The sequence below is a fragment of the Pleurodeles waltl genome, chromosome 10 (assembly GCF_031143425.1).
Source record: "Pleurodeles waltl isolate 20211129_DDA chromosome 10, aPleWal1.hap1.20221129, whole genome shotgun sequence".
Lineage (NCBI taxonomy): Eukaryota > Metazoa > Chordata > Amphibia > Caudata > Salamandridae > Pleurodeles > Pleurodeles waltl.
In genome coordinates, this window is record NC_090449.1 from 677693955 (window position 1) to 677716296 (window position 22342).

Sequence of the window (22342 nt, forward strand, 5' to 3'; positions counted from 1 at the left end):
ACCGTCTGGTGGATCCTGCTGTCCCACGGACAACAAAAAGGCTCTGCTTACAGGTGGTGGTTCTGTGGTATTCTCTGCGCCCAACTTGGCTGCTGACCAACTTGGGAGATGGTGGACCCTTGCTGCGGCCACTGGAATGGAACCCCTGTGCACCATGACCGTTTCTCTTGCTAAGGCATGTTAGCTCTTCCTCCAAGAGATCTTTGAGCTCCAAGAAGCCTTAGCCTCCAGCACTCTGCAACTCCAGTTTCAGTGTCCACTCATGCAGCTCCTGTGACACGGCACTCCTGTTTTGCTGTGCTGCTGAGACCTCTGTGTCTTTCTGTGCCTGATGCCAGTGGGTTACTCATGGGGGCTCCTTCGACTCTGGCTGGCTTTCCTTCCTGCTGAAGGCCTGCCCTGACTTCCTTCCAAGGGTCGAGTTACTGGGTTATTAGGACCTTGCTAGAGCTTAAAAGCCTTCAACGTTCCTTGCATCAGCTATTTGCATTTGCCAAGGCTTGTTGGTGGTCTGGCTTGCCATTGACCCTCCTGCAATCCGGCAACTCATGTGGGACAGCTTGTGAGGGACTCTAAGGATCTCCTGCATCCCCACTGGACTCTGAAGCGGAACTTCTTCCTTCACTGTCCTGCGGGAACTTCACCTCCAAGAGGTTGGGCATTGCCTACCTGCACCGCCAAGGCATCTCCGAGTGGTCTGGATACTGTCACCTTCTTTTTACGGTTCTTCCAATCCAGAATCTATCTTTGGGGATCTATTGCCCTTTCAAGACCACATTTTAAACATTTAACCACCTCTCCTTTTTTAATTTTAGACAATTTATCCAGCAAAATGTAGGCTCTATGTATAGTGTAAAGGTGATTTTTCCTTAATGGGGCTGGTTTTACTACGTCAAACAAAATCGACAAGGACTTCTTCCACCACCTGTGAACCAGCTCCCTAGGAATGAGATCCCCCCAAAGATCTATAGGCAATTTAAAGTCTCCATCTAATCCTTCCGCAATGTCCCAATACCAAAACGCAACCTTTCTTGAAACCGAAGAAAACAACGGGAGAGTATCTTCCAAAGCATTAACTGCACCCAAACACCCCTTAACCCACTGTGTCCATTCCTTTATCTGCAGAAACTTCAGGGTGGACAGGGATCCTCCAGTTTTCTCCGTCGACTTCTCCCATGAGAGCAAGATTCCCTCATGAAAAATTAATAATTTTCTTGTTTAACATTATTCATCACAAAGGCCCAGATTGACAATGCTAAATTCAATTAATTCTTCAAAGGCAGTATAACTATAAATAGTTGAGGTATTTGTTGTTCCTACATTCTGATGTTTTGAGTCTCTTGTGCATGTACTGCATGGACTCATAAGTCTACTCAATCATCTACAAGGAAATTACAAATTTTGTTTTTTGCTGGTTCCATTTGAATGTAATAAACACATTCAGCAGTGCACTAACCATCCATGGAGAGCAAACATTCAGGCTTTGTACCAATCCAATTATACATGTAACAAATAAATAAACCTCACTCATCCCCTTATACAAACGCCTTCACAGAATTTGGCATTAACCAACTACAAAGAACAATTCCTAAAGAAAGAAGAAAATAAAGAAAAGAAGGCAGCTAAATATCACTTCTTAATTCCTTGACTTCAGCAATCTAAAAAACACAAAAATCACCATCTAGCATTCTCTTGAGTTCAACATACTTGTCATGTACTGCTCGGCTGCTTTACCATCCAGACACCAACTAGCAAAAGCTTGTGCAAACTTGTTGTCATCACCATATGATGCTCCCCCCTCCGTAGCCATGGTAGGGGGAGAAAGAAGACCAGCATCTGGAGAAGTATCCAGTCCGCTGGCTTCAGCAAGGTCCTCACACCAGTCCATAGTTGGGTCTTCTCTGTAGGGATGCTATTCTGCAGGGTCCAGGGACCCCTCCCAATCCTCCCCAAGGCATAGCCCAAGAGACTAGGGCTCAGGTTTCAATCTAGGAAGCAAGATTCCCGCTGGCACCAGATGCGATGCCCCTTCGGATCCGTTTCAGATTTGAGAATCACAAATGGGATGGTGCCGCCGGCAGGCGCATCAACAATGGTGCCGTCGCCAGGGAAGGTTGAGTTGGTACGACCAGCACCAGTCTGGATCCAAGGGGCCCTCTGGTGCCTAAGCTGCCGGTGCGGAACCAGATGAGTTCCCCTTCAAAGTCCCCAAATTAACTTCAGTCACCAGTGGCCCGAAAGGCACGTCAGAGGGGCCGCCAAAAAATGAGGCGTATGGCCTCCTAAAACTCCTACAGTTGGGTGGGGTTTGCTCCAGCCCCCAGAATGTCAGGGAGGCGTGAAGTGGGCCCAGATGAATGCTCTAAGGAACAAGGCCTTAAATGTTAGCGCTCACTCATCTCATCGGCTGATGGACGAGGCGAAGTCAAAGACCTCTTTGACTTCTTGCTCTTCTTCTTGTGCCTTGACTTACTCAACCATCCTCAGGACTTTGAGTGGAGTTGACTGCCAGACTGCCATGAGCTTTAGGGATCGCTCCCTCAAAACCTTTGGGTGCACAGCGCAGCAATCGGAGCACAAATTTGCATTGTGGTCATGCTCCAGACACCACAGGCAAACACGGTGCGGGTCCATCAACGACATCGGCCGATGTCAGGCTCCATAAGGCTTGTATCTTGTCTTCCTAGATGACATGATCTACGCACCAGGAGGAAATCTTATAAAATTCTCAACAAAACATTGAAAAAGGAGAGTCAAAAAATGATGGAGTGGTAGCTCTTCTCAGAATCAGAGCTAGTAGGCACGGAAAGAAAAATAACTGATATCAGCTCACCAAAGTGCCCCCTTTATAGATACCACAACATCACTTCAGGCGTGGACGACAACATATGCAGAACCGTTCAACACCACCTGACCCACTATGAAGATCCAACTGCTATGTATCAAACTGGGACAGCCAAACACCTTTCCCACATGAACTTTGCTCTTTACTAAAAGCTTTCTTTTATATTAACACATTTTATTGATTTTGCCATACAACAAAACCCAACAGCATTCAGACAGTACATGAGGATAAGCAAGCCACTAGGACATCAGGTATTTTTTAATACATGGCTTCCAGCACAGGTGTACCGAAAGCGTTCTTTACTGAGAATTTCTACTTGGGACATTCAAAGATATGACATTAATTTCACACTGTGACCAGTTTTTGTCTCTCGATTATGTATCTAAATATACTGTAGGGGGTGCTTGGTTTAAGTGGTTTAATTGTATTAGTTTTGTGTGCCTTACCTTCTTTACATTTTTTTATCTTCTGGTTTTATGCGGACCTCTTTGGAGTTCCAAATCATGAAATTAAACTTGACCAGATTTTGCGGGTTGATTTTGTGCCAAACTTTCTTCAAAGTCCCCAAAGTAACTTCAGTCACCAGTCAGATTCCCATGTTTAAGCCATCCAACTCCACTTCCATGACTATATGGCCCCAGATATCACTGATGGGACTGGAATATCCCCTGAATGGTATGCAAACATGATTCCATGCCCTAAGTACCTGACTGTCCATGCATCTGGCATTCTGACTTCTATTTTGTTCCTATAATTGGACTAAGCTAAGCATGTGTGCAGAGGCCTATGCCTTAAAGACAAGAAGTCTTGGGACATAACCTGGAGGGGCGCACTCAGCATGCTGATTTTGTTAGCAATCTTTAGCCCCGAGGAAAGCCCCAGACCTAGGTATTCTCCTTGTTATGGCAGAAACATGTCTACTATCTGAGATGGGCTGAGCCACTACTCTCAGCATTACCATCAAACTCTGGTTTTTATCAGACCTGTGGTCACCATGAATAATGATAAAATATACTGGTAGTCCTCACGGTATTTTTAGTTTGTCTAGATCCCCCTTCTGTCCAGTAGCTTTTATCTAAGAACTCCATCTAATCGCGATCGACCAGGAGGTCAAATCTATCCGGGAAGCACTGTCCTAACAGGGTGGGCAGAAGTCGCCGATGATGAAGCATGAGGCTTCCTCTACCATAGGGAGAATTTTCCCTTGCGTTCCTCTAAGACAACAATCGGTGTCATTTCCAAATTTGGGTGATTTGTCTGCTGATCCCTTATGTGCAACAGTCCATATGAATTTATGTCACCATACCAATTTTGTTAAGGATCTCACTTGTTTCTCACCAATGGTCCCTGGTGGGAACCTTTTCAAGTATATCTGCCTCGTTGGGGCTGCATCTGCCATGGTCACTGCATTCACTAAGCAGGTAGTTGCATCGACAGAGAGGAAGCCTGCACCTGGCCTACCCAGCTGCCCCTAGGACCACCTTACTTCGCTCTGACCACAACCTGCAGGAGTGTGACAGTGCCAACATATCCACTCTGGAGGAGCAAGAGAGGACTATCACATATACACTATACTTCAAGGGATAAATGCAGAAAGAAACCCTGAACTGTGTGTGCACCTGACTTGTGTGGGAAATAAAAAATGCACCAGATTCATGCATTTACCCTGCTACTAGGTGGGGAAGGAGAAGCACACATCAAAGGGAGTGGTGTCAAGGTGAGACCTGGATGGGATAGCTCAAAGGAACTTTGCCAGAGCAGGGACAGAAGGGGAACTGTACCCATTATTACTTCCCTGTACACTAAGTTGGACTGGGTAGCGCTCAGAACTACTGTGTGATTAAAAAGTACTTTTTTCCCTAAAAGGTCAGCATTTGCCTAGACATTGAAATTACTGTGTTGGTTGATTGTTAAGCTCATGTAGCCAGCATTATCACCCTGAGAGGCCTGTGACTTCTAGCCCTTGATTTATCAAGAGTCACATGTTGAAGGGGTTATACTTGGCCAGTTTGCAGAGCCATAGTAGGCCGGGCCCTTGGACACCACTGGAATACGACCTCAACCACCATGACAGTCTCAGTAGCCCTGGCTTTCCCTGTGATGCCATTGTAAAAAGGTATCTGTGGCCTTGGAGGGTCCCTAAGGGCTGCAGCATCTATTGTGCCACCCTAAGAGACCACTCACCAAACACATGCACACTGCCATACCACAGCCTGTGTGTGCTGTTCGGGAGAAAAAGGTAACGTCGAAATGGCATCCCTCTCTGGGTGCCATGATAACCAACCACTGCCTGTGGCAAAGGTAACTCAATCCCCTAGCAGGCCTTAGAGCCCCAAGGCAGGGTGCACAATACCACGGATGAGGGCATAGCTGCATGAGCACTATGCTCCTTAAGCATCTAAGTCCATTCTTAGACATTGTAAGTGTAGTGTGGCCATATTAAGTATACGGGCTGGGAGTTTGTCATTACAAACTCCACAGCTCCATGATGGCTTCATTGAAGACTGGGGAGCTTGGTATCAAACTTCTCAGCACAATTAATCCACACTAATGCCAGTGTTGGATTTCTTGTAAAATGCACACAATGGGCATCTTAGGTGTAAGGCTAATCAGTCTGTGCCAGCCTGCCACTAACAGACAAGTTTCTGACACCATGGGTGAGAGTTTGTGCTCTCTGGGGGTAGGAACAAAGTCTGCTCTTGGTGGAGGTGCTTCACCCCCCCCCCCTGCAGGAACTGCAACACTTGTGGTGGTGAGCCTCAAAGGCTCAGGTCTCCTGTTACAGTGCCCCAGGCCACCCAGCTAGTGGAGATGCCTGCCACCTGGACCAGGCCCCACCTTTGGTGGAAAGGTCCAGCGGGAAAATTAGGAAAAACAAGGAGCAGTCCATTGCTGAAGTGACTCACTCCTTGCAGAATCCTTCATCTTGCTTTGGAGGAACGTAGCCAATAGAGATAGGAATGTGCCCCTCTCCCCAAAGGAAGTGGGCACAGGAAGGGTGTGGCCACCCTCAGGGACAGTTGCCATTGGCTACTGCCCTCTGACACTTGTAACGCCCCTAAAGCTAGTATTTATAGGCACCCCTGAACCTTGCTCTTCAGATTCCTGGCGACCTCAAGAAGAAGAAGGAATGAAGAACAGATTCCAGCAGTGAAAACTCCGGACAACAACTGACTTGGCCTGTCTGCAGCTTCAAGACTCCTGCTTTGAAAAGGTGAAGCATCCTGCAGGACCAGTGACCTCTTACAAACCCCCAGAGGAATGCCTGCCCACCAGAGGACCAAGAGCTTCAGAGGACAGCAGGCCCTGTACACAAGAAATATCCAAAGAGGACTCCAGAACTGCCCCGGATCAGCGAGCCCTGCACATTATGCCCCTGTCGCCCAAAGCCTGAGTCCAGTAGGCCCACCGGTCCAGGCCAACACGGTGAAGCCTGCAGCCTAAATCCAGAGGCCCCCCCCCTCCCCGACCACAACCGGAGCTGATGAGGATTCCCGGCGCCCAAAGGTAGCCCTGCACCTGCAGGCCCCTGGCCGAGGGGAATCCAACAGACGGTCCAGCAACATCCAGCGGCCACCTCAACTACTTGTCCAGCCTTTGTTTTTCTGCACCAACTCCTTGGACCCAGTCTGCAGCATCTTTGTGACCCCTGGGGTTCCCCCATTAAAAAGCACTGGGCACTCTACGCTGTGTTTGCACCCTGCACCTGGCCTCCCCTGTGCCGCTGAGGGGGTGTGTTTGGTGCTGACCTGTGGCCCCCCTGTGATGCTCATCTAAGCCTACCTGGGAGTCGCAAGTACTTATGTGCAAGCAGTTCTTTTCTGAGTGCGCCCAGTCCTGATAGGATTCCATTAAAAAAACAGCACCAACTTTGACCTCTGCACCCGGATGGCCTTGTGGTGCAGATTTGGGGTCAACTTGAACTTTGACCTGTAGACATCATAACCCCCGAAGACTGGGATCGTAAGTTGCGTACTTACCTGAAAATGTGCTAACACTTACCCTGCTATGACTGCATTAGTTCCAATGAGAAACTGCACTGTATTTGTGAAATTGAAAATTGTTACTTACTTGTAAACTGTTATCTGCAAAACCTAAACAAAGTACATTTGATTATATAAGCTTGATACAAACTTATAACTGTACTTATCTGAAACAAAGAAACCTTTGGTTCTAGAAATAAAGTATCAAAATATATTTTTGCTATATAAAAACAGTGGCCTGAAGTTACTCATTGAGAGTGTGCCTCATTTCTTGACTGTGTGTGTGTATACATCAAATGCTTTGAACTACCGTCTGATATGCCTAACTGCTTGACCACAGTACCACAAAAAAAAAGCATTAGCATGATCTACTCTAGCCTCTGTTAGGCCTCTGGGGAACCCCTGGACTCTGTGCACACTATACCTCATTTTTATATAACATATACAAAGCCAGCTTCCTACACAGCAGCATTTGCTATCACAACAAAGTGACAAGGGGTGTGGGCCAGTCATCAAAAATCTATGGATGAACTAATTATAGTACGCAAACACTGATGGCCTTGGGTTACTTACCAAGAGATTTAAAAAAAATCTAAACAATCAATGTACTAGAACAACCATTCAAACATAAACAGACCTGCTTCGCAGCAATTTGAAGTACCTACATCTGTGGCACAGAAACTGGTGGTGAGAGCATAAGCATGTTGCGCCTTTATAAACTGGAATATAAAGCAACACATACAAATTCTGCAAGATGAAAAAAAAAAAAAAACTCGCCAGGTTCTGAGATAGTTTTCTGGGCTCTTTTAGTGATTAAAAATTGTAGTGGAAATAGTATCCATAAAAAATAACAAAAACTACTGCTTTTCTAGCAAGTAAATAGTAATTATGAAGAAATTAACAAAAGTTTAAGAGGCTACTTGCCTTCTCTTTTGAAGATCCTAGTGCGACATTGGACAATCTGCTTTCAAACATGTCTTCAGTCTTTAAAATGCCTGCAGCCCCAGGTAAAGGAGGAAAGCTTGACAATCCCAATTCAAAGCTAGGAGATGGCGGCCTTGGAGGTGGAGGGGATTGCGCCTGACCTCTCTAACAGATGAAGTAAAGAAAAACTTTGAGCACACAAAGCAAAACTAAAATACAGCAATTTTGCGCGATAAACATTAACAAGAGAAATATAAAAGATAAGCTATTTTCAACTCACACTTTTGATACTAAAGAAAACATTGCCTTTTTTAAATAAATGTCATCTGAAACAATTCCTGAAGAGAAAATATAAAAAAAATCAGGGATCGGGTGTAACACATGTCCTTCACAGGTACTACAATTAAAGATTTGTCAGCTACATTAGCCCGGGAAACAAATGATGAAAACTGCTTAGCAATATTCAATGAAGAAAGAATAATGTGTGCAGTGAACATCTCACTCCTCAAATTCCCTAAACATCTTTAAAGTAAATGATTACGTACAAAAAATAATATTGATAATTATTGGTTGCCTGGGTTAGTTTGATTCAGATCTCCGTTGTTAGGGCAATATTACACACATGTAAGAAAATATTAACCTTCCAGGAATAATACATATATAAGAAATAAATGCATTAATCATTATTAAATAAATATATGGAATTTCAATTGCATGTCTGACAAATATATATAAGTATGAAAGGCTTAGGGTAAAATGATGAGTCAATGCAGGGAATAGGATTTATATGTTTAAGAGTCCCAAAATGCCTTAGATTTATGATGTGAAAATGTGTGCATATCAGTAGTTGTAAGGACCACTTATCTTTCAAGCATGTATATGGTGAAAATGGTGATAAACGGCAAAGCACGCCTTTATTTATTTACAACAAATACAGATCAACTTGTTTCAATTAAACATGCATGCCATAGGTGGCAGATCTGTACATGCATTTTTTGCTCTTCTAGATGAGATGAACACATGTAATCTCATAAAACATGGGAGAATGAAGAAGGAAGTTAGGAGAAGAGAGTCAGCAGAACAGAACTGTGGTTCAATAACTTGTATTGTGGTGAAATATCAATGCTCAGTTCTAATTGCAGTTATGATCCTATTTTAATTTTCTCCATGCCACCTGTATCCTGGATTATGCTTTAATATATAACTTATTTTAAAAGTTTTAATGGCCTGGGTGACACGTCTAATGCAGAATATTGTAGTAGTGGTTGTCCTGCATGTATGGGAGGAGTCTCCATAGAATGGATTTTGCGGCTCCCACAAAATATTCTCAAATTTAGTATTCAAAATGAATATCTGACAAAGCATCATGTGAAAGAGCGATCAGTTTAGCAAACCAAGAAGAAACCAATAATTTAAAATACATAATCTGGTAGTCAAGGTGTATTCAAATCTTCCACTGTGTCCATCTAACTAATATCTGCTAAACTATGTACGAGGTACAATTGAAAACAACTACCGTTCATAACATGGGTCACTCACGTACTGGCTAGGTAATTTGTTGGCGAAATACTACTTAAGCATATCGATAGTACAGATTCCAAGTCGAGCCAACTGTTTTTTATCCCTCGACACAATTTTCCACATGAGAGCCAGCTCTTTGTAATAATCTATAGTATATATTGTGTCACACCATCAATATTTGATTAAAGAAACTGCACAACAATTGGAAGACATTATGTGATAGTTCATAAATTTGCTAATTTCAAAATGACCTCAGTCACACACAGGAGGGCAGACCCCAACCAACTCTGGTAATGATCCCTCTCCTCTCCCCTACAAGGCAAGACATCCGATAGAACATGCTTTTTTAGCACTGTATTCAAGCCTATACCTGAATGATGCTTGTCAAACAATTATTTTTCATTCCTCTTGAGCTGGCTTCTGTCAGGGAGCCACATGTGAGGTAAAAGGCAAGAGGAAAAGGAGTACATGGTTGAACTACTGCAATCTAAACAGGTGCATTGACTAATTCTGCTGCTCCTTATTCAAGTTGTGATTGTTGCCTTCCAGGACTTGTGGTCAAAGTTACAATAAATGGAACATGCTTGAAGTGGAGAGTTGACAGATGTTACACCTGCACTGATGAAATGGTATTGTCCCAAGCACATTTGGACACTTACAGACTTACATTTGGACACTTACAGGCCACTTTGGACTTACAGACGGCAAGTGCCTATTAGACAGGTTCCAAGAATTAAGTAGTTTTAGACATGGTCAGTTTAATGTTTTCTGGTTTATCAACATGTTGGATCATGCTGCAAAAGCACTCATGAGAAGATGATTGTGGTTGAGGTGGCGTGCTGTCCTCACACTGGAATAAGTATGTTTTAGTTTGGGCCTGAAACACTTGAGGGATGGAGCAATGCAGGTAACTGAGAGAAGATTGTTAAGAGGTGAACATTCCACTCCTGCACAACTACTGTCACCTCTGCCTTTGGTTCTGCTTCCTGATGTGGAGTGGAAGTTGGATGCCTGTCATATTTCATGCCATCATGCAGGCATTATGTCAGTAGATAATGCATTGCCCTAGTCAAGGCTTGATCTCCTATCACCACTAAAGTTTTTTTTTTTTTGTTTTTAAAGCAATTCTGCGGATTTTGTTCAGTATCTTTATGTGGACCAATCCAGCTTTTGATATAATGCTCAGGTCACCATCTACACAAGAGGATTCATAAGGACATCCCTGCATCCATCTGGACCACTCCTGCTGTTCCTTAATTTAGAAAAGAGCTAAATAAACAACACTATAGACTACTACATCTCAACACAGTATATAGCTCCCATCCCCTATCAGAACCCAGCATTTCCATCTACATTCACTCTCTGCATCTCAGCCTTTAATGCTGTGCATCAATTCAAGGGGTCTGTGTTATCGGCGACTGACGTGCCCACCATACAAGACCAGAAGGATTTCCTAGCTGCTTCGTCCAAGACTTCTTCCAAGCTCCTTTTAGCAGCGAGCCCAGCTGGTTCCTCTTCCAAACTGCACCTAGGATATCCACCTTAGAGGCAGAGCCCAACCACAATAATGTTCGGGTGAATTAAGGTAATTGTTAGGCTCTTCTGAGTCCTGATGAGAGTCCTTAATCACTGAGAGGTACGAAACAAGTCAACAGTTCTGGACACCAAGGAGTGCTATTTAAAGGCAGTTCAGGAAAACAGGCAATATTTTGACGGACATTGGTGTTATCCCTGATCAATACCCAATAGAAACTTATATGTGGACTGCAGTATTTGCTAATGACCCATTTATCCAGGGCACCAAATGCACTAAGAGACGCGTCCCTAATGGGCTGACAACCTTCAGAACTGGGACATAGCAAGAATTGATGTTTTTTACTGTCACATGACATATTTGTTATTCGCAAGTTGAATTTGTTATGGCTCATGATCAAGAGTCGGACATGTTGCTTGTGTGTTGGTTTCATCTGTATATGACCGTCACACTATGATAGTGCAAAAAATGATTTGGAAATAATTTGCTAAATTTAAAATCACAGTTTAATTATTTGGCCTTAAACATTATTACTCATGTTTAGTTAGCACAGGCAAACTGTCTGTTTACATGTTAGTTGTGGCCTTGTGGCGGTCTCTAAACTGGTCCAACCCCTCTTCGGTTGGTGTACCAATTCACTGCATTTTCACTGTTTGTGCCATAAAGCACCACATACACACTTACAAACATGGTTGTAGATTACTCTGTTTTCTTTCTATTTGTTTGGTTCAGTTTACTCACAGAACATGGAAGGGGCTGCGTTCATTTGCTAGAGGAAAGATTGTGGGTCTAGACAAGAATTTTGGCTTTAAGTATGTTAAATTTGAGGCTGGTGCAGCCCATTCACATTATGAAAGCCTTCAGTAAACTTGAGATGCTTCTGAAATGGTCACATATCCCGAACACCATTAGGTATAATTGCCTGTCATTTGGGTTGCAATGTGGGGCTGATGGAGATAATGAGCAGACAATTGATTGAGCTAGTTGGGAGACGTCTCCATGTCTTCATTTCTAGAAGGAGGTCACTTGTATGAGAGCATCCTCAGACATTTGATATGGCTTGTCAGCTATGGTAGAATTTATTTTAATTTACGGTTTCAAATACAGCCACTGCGTCAAGGGGGTTTGTTTTAGAATACAGAAACAGACAGTCGCTACTCAATGTTTTACAAGCTGTGGAACGATCAAATTGCATTCAAAGTGAAGAATGAGTTCAAGAAAGTTGGCCTGCTCCCCAGAAAAGCCAGTGGATCAGAGAAAGATAGTGTTGGAAATTCCACTTTCTGCACCTTTTCAAAGGCAAGGGTGTAGGGTGTAGGAAAGCACCATTTTTTACATGGTTAGCCACCACTTTGTGTCGGGTTTCTGATGTGGCTTTGACTGTTAGTGCTCTCGGTCCCGGCTACCCAGCCAGGTCCCCAGTGCCAGATCTCTATCCCCAAAACTGAAATTATTTTGCACACTTGGCAAACTCTTTAGCTCCCACTTTAAGTCCCTAGTAATTGGTACTCCTGGTACATAGGGCCTGGAGTACTAAGGAAGGTCTCTGAGGGCTGAGGCACCAGTTGTGCCAACCCCAGAGACCCTCACCAAACTCACACAAGAGCTGCCATTGCAAGCTGCATGTTTTAGTGCACGCTAAATTGAAAACACGACCTGTGCTAGATCCTATATCACTGCATGTGTAAGTCACCTGTAAGGCAGGGTGCATCCAGGCACATGTGAGGGCATACATGTCTGAGAAGATATGCCCGTGCTATGTCTCTGTCGATTCTGAGACACAGTAAGCGCACAGGGAAACCATTTCTAATGCATGTGCTGGACACTGGTCATTATGAGTTCCCCAGCTACATGATGGCTTCTTTGAATCCTGGGATGTTTGGTATCAAACATGTGAGAAATGCAAACCCTCATTGAGCCGAGTGATTGATTTATCAAAAAATGCACTCTGAGGGCACCTTAGAGGTGCCCCCTGAAAATCTACAGCTACTAGTGTGTTGACTTACTGGTCCAGACCAGTTCAGCCACCACTGACTCGTTTCTGCACCCACCTGCCTCCCCAAAAGGTGATTGCCAGCGCTCCAGAGGGCCTGAGACAAAAAGCCTGCATTGGGCAGAGGTGTGACCTGCTCTCCCAGGCAGGATTGACATTCCAGGACAGGGAGCTACAAAGGCCTTGCCGCCTTTGTAATGTGATCCGGGTCTCTCCAGATGGAGGAGATGGCCAACTCCCTTTATCTTCACCACACCTTTGGAGGTAGTACAGGTGGGAAAATTAGCTAAATTAGGAGTGTCCACTCCAAGCCAGACCCACCTCTAAGGTGGACGAGCTGAATTGGATACTACTTTTAAAATTCCTCCATCTTTCTTGGAAGGAATTAGACAGCTAGGGTTATGGTTATGCCCACTTCCCAGAGGAAGTGGTTATAAAAAGAGTGTAGTCACATTAAAGGTGGTCAGCCCATTGGCTACTGCCTGGCACTCCTTGTAACGCCCCTAAAGTACTTAGGAGGCACCCCTGAACCCTAGAACTCAGATTTCGACAACCTAAGATGACTCCGGACAAAGAAGAATTTCACCTGCAGAAAAGGAAAAGAAAAAAGCAGCTGACCTGGACCTAGCCCCTTGAAAGATACTCCACAAGAAGCCAACTCCTCCAGCCTCCAATAAAGACTCAAGTCTCCCATGGGCACAGGACTTGCCTTGCAACAAGAAACTCCAAAGAAAGGACTCTGCAACTGCTGGAGCCCCAGAAACCCGACACCAGTAGTGACCAGTGGACCGGACATCCACGGCCCAGAGTTGAATCCAACCAATGGTGCCAATGCGGGTCCACAGCTGCCCAGAGACAGAGTCCAGTGTGATCTCACCCACCTGGGACTCATCCGAGACACTTGCAGCCTCTGCACACAACCCCCCTCCCCCCAGGCTTGTGAAGAAAGAAAATTCAACAGCTACAGCAAGCACTGCACCAGTGACCAATGACCCCAGCTGAGGTGGGTCACTGGTGCCAACGAAATCTCCTGGCTCCTAAGAGCTCAAGACCACACTGGAGCCACCCCTGTTGGACTCCCCCCGAAACATCTGCAGCCTTAACACACACAGGAAACCCCTGACCGTGAGCGCTACCGGACTGAACACCCGACGCCTAAAGACACCCCTGCATCCACCACACCTGGGAACAGGAGAAGAGGACCAAAGGTGTGCCTACGTCCCTGAGCACCCCAAGTCTACTACCTACCTGTCTGTTGTCCCTGACTGGCTGCCCAGCCAGAGGCTGCAGCCTGTCTTCACGAGAACCAAACCATTGGGCAACCAATGCCTTCCTGCACATCTGCACCTGGCTACCCCATTGCCACCCGGTGTGACCTCTTCCTGTGGTTCTAATCAGTGCCCAGTACTTACCTTAACACCCTGAGATTGGCTTTGTAAGTCGTTGTTAACCTTGTGTTTACTGAACATGGTTTCCATAGGATAACATTGCACAAGTAAACCTCCCCAAAACGGTGGTCAGCCTGTAGGAGTTTAAGTCGTTTGAAATAGTGTTCTTAGTACAGCCTGTCCTACTGTGGCTTGATGTGTTGCTAACACATCTACACAGTAATGCTTGGTAAAAGTATGAGGTGTGGACCAAGTGGCTGCCTTACAGATCTCGGTCATTGGTATGTTTCCCAGAAAGGCCACTGTTGCTCCTTTCTTTCTAGTGGAGTGTGCCTTTGGTGTAATGAGTAGTTGTCTTTTAGCTTTCAGGTAACAAGTTTGTATACACTTCACTATCCATCTGGCTATGCCTTGTTTGGATATAGGGTTACCAGTATGGGGTTTTTGGAATGCGACGAACAACTGTTTGGTTTTACGGAATGCTTTTGTTCTGTCGATGTAATACATTAGAGCTCTTTTTTATATAGAATGTATGCAGTGCTCTTTCTGCCACGGAGTCTGGCTGTGGGAAGAAGACTGGGAGTTCCACTGTTTGGTTTAAATGAAACAGTGAAATGAGTTTTGGTAGAAATTTTGGATTTGTGCGTAGTACAACTTTATGTTTGCGTACTTGTATAAATGGTTCTTGAATCGTGAAAGCTTGTATTTCACTAACTCTTCGTAATTAAGTGATTGCCACTAGAAATGCTACTTTCCAAGTTAAGAATTGGATGTGACAAAAGTGCATGGGCTCAAATGGTGGGTCTATAAGCCGTGTACGTACAATATTAAGATTCCACGAGGGTACTGGTGGAGTTCTTGGAGATATGATTCGTCTTAGACCTTCCATGAATGCTTTAATGACTGGTATCCTAAATAGGGATTTTGTCTGTTTATTTTGCAAATAAGCAGAAATTGCAGTGAGAAGTATTTTGATGGATGAAAAAGCTAGATTTGCTTTTTGTAGGTGGTGTAAATATCCTACGATGTCTTGTATGGACGCATCCAACGGAGTTATGTGTTTTACTTGGCAACAGAAAACAAATCTTTTCCATTTGTTTGCATAACACTGCCTAGTGGTAGGTTTTCTTGCTTGTTTAATGACTTCCATACACTCATTTGGCAGGTTTAGATAGCCAAATTCTAAGATTTCAGGAGCCAGATTGCTAAATTGAGCATCGCTGGATTAGGGTGTCTGATCTGCTGTTTGTGTTGTTTTAACAGATCTGGCCTGTTTGGGAGCTTGACGTGAGGTACTATTGAGAGGTCCAACTGTGTGGTGTACCATGGTTGGCGCTATATGTTTTAGTTTGATTTGACGCAGTTAGTTGACTAGAAATGGAATGAGTGGCAGAGGAAGGGAAAAGCGTAAGCAAATATCCCTGACCAGTTGATCCATAGAGCATTGCCCTTGGACTGAGGGTGTGGGTACTTGGACGCAAAGTTTTGGCATTTTGCGTTTTCGTTTGTGGCGAACAGATCTATGTCAGGTGTCCCCCACTGACGAAAGTGTTAGTGTAGTACGTGGGGATGTATTTCCCACTCGTGAATTTGCTGGTGATCCTGACTGAGGTTGTCTGCTAATTGATTATGAATCCCTGGAATGTACTGAGCTATTAGGTGAATGTTGTTGTGAATTGCCAAATTTTGTGTGGTAGGAGGCAAAGTTGCGGTGAGTGTGTTCCCCCCTGTTTGTTTAAGTAGTACAATGTTGTCATATTGTCTGTTCTGACAAGAATGTGTTTGTGAGCCAGAAGAGGTTGAAAGGCTCTTAGTGATAGAGAGACTGCTAGCAGCTCTAAGTGGTTTATGTGTAGCTGCTTTTGTTTGCTGTCCCACTGTCCCTGTATACTGTGATTTTTGAGGTGTGCTCCCCACCCAATCATTGAAGCATATGGCGTGAGGCACAGGGTCTTGAAAAGGCCGCCCTTTGTTTAAATTTGTGGGATTCCACCACTGAAGCCAATAGTATGTTTGGCGGTCTATCAACACTAGATCTTGGAGATGACCCTGTGCCTGCGATCATTGGTTTGTAAGGCACTGTTGTAAGGGCCGCATGTGTAACCGTGCGTTTGGGACAATTGCGATGCATGATGCCATCATGCCTAGGAGTTTCATCACAAATCGGACTGTGTAGTGATGATTTGGCTGTATTTTTGGCAACATGGTGTTGAATGATTGCACCCTGTGTGGGCTTGGACTTGCAAGCGCCTTTTGAGTGTTGAGTGTAGCTCCCAAGTACTGCTGAATTTGGGATGGTTGCAGGTGTGATTTTTTTATAATTTAGCGAAAACCCTAGTGTGTGTAGGGTATCTATTACATAACGTGTGATGTTGACACTGTTTTTGAGTGTTGGCCTTTATTAGCCAATCGTAGAGATATGGGAATACATGCATGTGTTGTCTCCTTATGTATGCTGCTACTACGGCAAGGTATTTTGTAAATACTTGGGGGGCTGTTGTTATCCCGAAGGGTAATACCTTGAATTGGTAACGTTTCCCTTGTATAACAAACCTGAGGTGTTTTCTGTGAGCTGGATGGATGGGTATGTGAAAATACGCATCTTTTAAATCCAGTGTTGACATGTATTCTCCCTGTTGGAGTAATGGGACTACATCTTGCAGTGTCACCATGTGGAAGTGTTCTGATTGAATGTAGAGGTTGAGAGTCCTGAGATCTAATATTGGCCTTAGCGTTTTGTCCTTTTTGGGAATGAGGAAGTACAGGGAATAGACCCCTGTTACTTTTTGATGATGAGGCACTAGTTCTATGGCTTGTTTGGTTAACAGTGCCTGCACATCTGTTTGTAACATTGCCAGATGTTGCGATGAAAGTTTGTGCGCTTTTGGAGGAATATCTGGAGGAAATTGTGTGAATTCTATGCAGTAACCATGTTGGATAATTGATAGTACCCATGTGTCTGTTGTGATGGGAGACCATTGATTGTGGAACATTTTCAGTCTTTCTCTCACAGGGGATGTGTGTTGGGGGAAGGTGATGGCAAAGTCACTGTTTGTTGTTAGTGGCTTGCCTCGCAGATTGGAATTTTCCCCTGGATTTAGGAAATTGTCCTCTGAAGGACCCTCGAAATCCCCCTCTTTGATATTGTGTTTGGTATGAGGGCTTTGTTTGTGAGGTGGATGGCTCTGAGGGCTGTGGCCTGAAACCCCCCCTATAGTGAGGCTTCCAAAATGACCCTCTGTATTGGGATGAATAAAGCTCTCCCATTGCTTTGGCTGTGTCGGCATCCTTTTTCATTTTTCTATGGCTGTGTCCACCTGTGTGCCGAATAACTGCTGTTGGTTGAAGGGCATGTTGAAGACAGCCTGCTGGATCTCAGGTTTAAAACCTGATGATCTGAGCCATGCATGGCGCCTAATGGTAACTGCCGTATTTATGGTTCTTGCGGCTGTATCAGCTGAGTCTAATGCTGATCTCATCTGGTTATTTGTTATACCTGCTGAGCTCTCTTTTGGTGTTCCTTGGGGAGATGTTGAATAATGTCCTTCATCTCATCCAATGAGCCCTGTCGTATCTTGCGAGGAGGGCCTGTGAGTTCGCTATGTGCCACTGATTGGCTGCTTGTGACGCTACCATCTTTCCTGCCGCATCAAACTTTTTACCTTCCTTATCTGGAGGGTGTGCGTCTCCAGAAGACTGCGAGTTAGCTCTTTTTCCTCACCGCACTGACCACTACCGAATCTGGGGGCAGCTGTTGCGTGATAAATACTGGGTCAGAAGGTGGTGGTTTATACTTCTTTTCTATCCTTCGGGTTATGGCCCGTCCTTTAACCGGCTCCTGGAATATCTGTTGGGTATGTTTGCGCATACCCGGGAGCATGGGTAGACTTTGGTATGTTGTGTGTGTTGAGGACAATGTATTAAAAAGAAAGTCATCCTCGAGTGGTTCAGTGTGCATGCTTACATTGTAGAAAGCTGCAGCCCTAGCCAAAACCTATCTGTAGGAGGTACTATCTTCAGGTGGAGAGGGCTTAGATGGATAGCACTCAGGGCTGTTGTCTGACACAGGGTCATCATAAAGATCCCACGGATCTGTGTCTTGATGTGACTGCATAGTGTGTGTGGGAGACTGTGCAGTAGGTGTAGCAGGTGGAGAGACAGTTCGTTGAGGAGAATGAGGAGGAGACTGGGCAGGAGACAACTGGTGTGGCGGAGATTGCTCTCTTGGCACTTTAGCCTTTGGCTTATCAGTGTCCATACGTCCATGGAATGCCAGCTTTCTTTTAAATTTGAGGGGAGGTGCTGTGAGGATCTTGCCAGTATCCTTGTGGATCTGTATCCTGGCTTGTCTGTCATCAAATTCCTCCATTTGTTGAAGCTCTTCCTCAAATCTATGGCTCTCTTTTGAAAGTCCATGTTCCTCAGTATATGATCGTCTTTTCGGCTCCGAAGCTGGTTTTTTCGGTACCGAAATTCCCGGGGTGGTAGGAGGCCTCTGTTCTGAAAGAGACTTTCGGGGTCTCGACTCAACAGGTCGGTGTCGAATTTTTTCGGAGACTGTGTTTAGACTCGAGTCCGAAGACTTCGATGCGGGTGTGGCCTTTTTCAGTGTCGAAGGTGTTACTTGGTCACCGCTTGATTTTTTTCCGGGTGGAGCCATGGCGTTCCGGCAGTGGCGTCCCCTAGGCCTTTTGTTTGGTCTTGGTCGGGGCAAGCATACTCACATGCTGGCACGCTGTCGGTGGTCATTCGACGTTGGACTAGTCCGAATCGGATCCTTGAATGGAGATGGCAGTGTGGATCATCTCCTCTTCTTCCGCATCGAGACATTCGGTGTTCTTGGACGCCATTTGTAGCCTTCTCGCCCTTCGGTCTCTCAAGGTCTTCTTGGAACGGAAGGATCTGCAGGCCTCACAAGTATCTTCTCGGTGATCTGGAGACAAACACAGATTATAGACCCGATGTTGATCTGTGTAGGGATACTTGGCGTGGCACCGAGGACCGAATCGGAACGGGGTCCGGTCCATGAGGCTTCAACACTTCTTGCGGTCGGGCCGACCAGGCCCAGGTTGGGCGCGGGTGCCCCGAAGGGCAACCGAAGGTGTGTCCCCGCGGTACCGAGGTATTGATGCAAGATGGGGCGCAATCGAGAACAATACCGACGCATTTCAGTGAATTATAAGTTTTCCGAATCGAACAGCCGGAGTGAAGAGGAACACGTCCGAACCCGATGGCGGCAAGAAAACAATCTAAGATGGAGTTGATGCCCATGCGCAATGGAGCCGAAAAGGAGGAGTCACTCGGTCCTGTGACTCAAAAAGACTTCTTCGAAGAAAAACAACTTGTAACACTCTGAGCCCAACACTAGATGGCAGGAACTGTGCATAGCATGTGTATCTGCAGCTACACATGCCTCCGAACATATATATATATATATATACACACACAAATATATATATAACAAAACTGAATAAAACAGCAAGACTGTAAAAGGGGCCTTGGTACAGTAGTAAAAACCAAGCTCAGTATATGACTTATAAGGAATTAGACTAGTCTACAGATGAACTAGAAAGGATATCAATAATGAAAAAACCTGAAATTTTACAAGATTCAGAAATAAAGAGAATCCGTCCGATTTTGATTAACTCAACCCATGACACTTCTGCAAGTGTAAATTCAACTAACGTCATATAAAAACGAAAACAGTTGTACCTATATAAGGTTTCAATAATTAACCTCATTTAACATAACATATATAAATGTCTTCATAGAGAATAGGTAACTCTGAAAAGGATAAAACCCATAAGAAAAGAAGGAAGTCTTGAATGTAAGTGCAAAAGATTATCACAACTCAAACAGAGTACATATATTAATTAGTCTGCAAAAGAGACTAAACAGAATCTACAATGAGATACATCTCAATTAAGGGCCCATAATAAACTGACATAAGTTAAGAAAAGAAATGATAGTGTTCAATGAACATGTTAACACCACAGAATAGTCTACACTAAAGTGTAAAAAAATATGTAAATTTATGAGTATTTAATATCAACCCTTTAACATCAAAATAAAGAAAGTCTAAAAGTCCTCAAGAAGATACTTTCTGGCTTATAAAGTATCCATTCTGCCAAGATTAGAAGATCTGATATTACCATATCATAGGTCAAAGTAAATGTACACCTCAATTACTGTAGATCAAACTTATTTGACAGTACAAAAAAGACTTGGTAAACAAGCACCCTTATTGTTGTAGAATCCTTATAAGAAATCTCTGAACAGAAAACAAACAATATCTGACACCACCAAAGCTGTTCCCTATAAGGGATACTAATACAATCCCATTAATTTCACAAGTTAGAAAAATTAACTCTCTGCAGAGGGAGCAAATCTGCATCTGTAATAGCTCACAATCCCATATTGTGTACATCACATAAATGCTCTCTAGCACAACCCACTTAGAGTATGGTATATATCATAAAGGTAACATCTCTTAAGCACAAGCTTTTCCTCAGAGTAAAGTAAACCATTAGAAATGGGGTCTTTGGTTGGCAGTTAGGTTACCCCCTTGTCCAAGCAAGGACCCTCACTCTAGTCAGGGTAAAAGAGAATCACCTTCAGCTAACCCCTGCTTACCCCCTTGGTAGCTTGGCACCAGCAGTAGGCTTAACTTCAGAGGGCTAGGTGTAAATTATTTGTACCAACACACACAGTAACTTAATGAAAACACTACAAAATGACAACACATGTTTAGAAAATAGGAAATATTTATTTAAACAAAACAAGACCAAAACGACAAAACTCCACAATGCACAAGTCAAGTTATAAATTAAAAAGCAAAAAGAGTCTTCATGTAGTTTTAAACACACACTAACACTGTTAGCGTGAAAATGTACCTTGGGTGCGTCAAAAATAACCCCGCACGGGCGAGTGTGCATCAAAAAGGGCTTGCAATGCGTCGATTACACTCACACGTGGGACCTTGCATTGTTTCTCCTCTCGTCGGGTCAGGGGCGTCGTTTCTTCACTCCGCAGGACAGCGATGCATCGATGCAGTCCGCACTCTCGGGTCCGGGTGGGCCTTGCGTTGTTTTTACACGCCCAGCGGTGTTTGCGTCGGAAATCCAGCCGCACGATGATCCGATAACCACACAGGGCGGATTGCAATCCCACCAGCCTCCGTCAGCAATGCTGCGGGTCGTTTCTCCAGCTCTGTGAGTCGATTCTTTGGTCGTGTTACAGGAGTGTGTCAATTTTCAGGCGCGAAGCCAGCGGCGCGTCGATTTCCCAGCCACAGATCGGAGTCGTATCAATCTTTTCCCCACACGGCGTTCTGTGCTTCTCAAGCAATATCACCTTGATTCAGGTGTAGTAAAAGGTGACACCCTGAAGCGGATTTTTATTGACAAACTTGGAAAGTCATTACTTTACATCAAGTAATGATGATAAAGAAAGACGCCTTGAACAGGAGTAGGAAAGTAACCTCTTTCTGGCATGGTTACCCTCCACTTTTTGCCTGCTGTCAGTATGTTTTGACGGTTTTCACTGCGATCCTGCTAACCAGGACCCCAGTGATTGTGCTCTCTCCCTCTAAATTTAGTTGCTTAGGACTTTGCACACCCCACAATTGGCATACTGGTGCCCTCATGTAAGTCACTAGTATATGGTACTTAGGTACTGTAGGAAAGTCCTCCTTTTTGCCCTGGTCACCCCCACAAGTTTTGGGCAGGTACTGGTGTTTGCTGACTCTTGGCCTTGGCTGTGCCCTGGGTACTGCTTACCAGTCCCAGGGCCAGTACTCTGTGTACAGTGGCTATGCAAATTAGGCTAATTATAACTGGCTAAGTCAACCTACCTATAAGTCCCTAGTATATGGTAGGGCATGTAGGTTTAGGGACCACAGCATAGGTAGTGCACCCATAGGTGCACTGCTGAGGTGCCCAGTGTCATTTTAAAGGCAGGCCTGAATTGCTGGCTGCTTTTAAATTAAAGTATGCAAATTCGACTTTGAAATTAAAAGTAGTTCCAAAGTCTTAAACTACCTTATTTTTACATATAATGCACCCCTAAGGTGTGCCCTATGTGCCCCTAGGGCTGGGTGCCATGTAACTATAAGCAGGGACCTTATAACAAAATAGTTTTATAAGCCCTGGTGAG

General features: G+C 44.5%; 1 protein-coding gene across 7 annotated transcripts in view; it reads right to left on the reverse strand.

Moving 5' to 3' along the window:
• LARP4B (La ribonucleoprotein 4B) overlaps positions 1 to 22342 on the reverse strand; it is an 857205-nt gene that overhangs the window by 152597 nt on the left and 682266 nt on the right. For all 7 annotated transcript variants that reach the window (XM_069211182.1, XM_069211183.1, XM_069211184.1 and 4 more), the window contains one exon: positions 7753 to 7917. In XM_069211182.1, coding sequence (XP_069067283.1) covers positions 7753 to 7917 — 165 coding nt within the window. The remainder of the gene's footprint in view (positions 1 to 7752; positions 7918 to 22342) is intronic.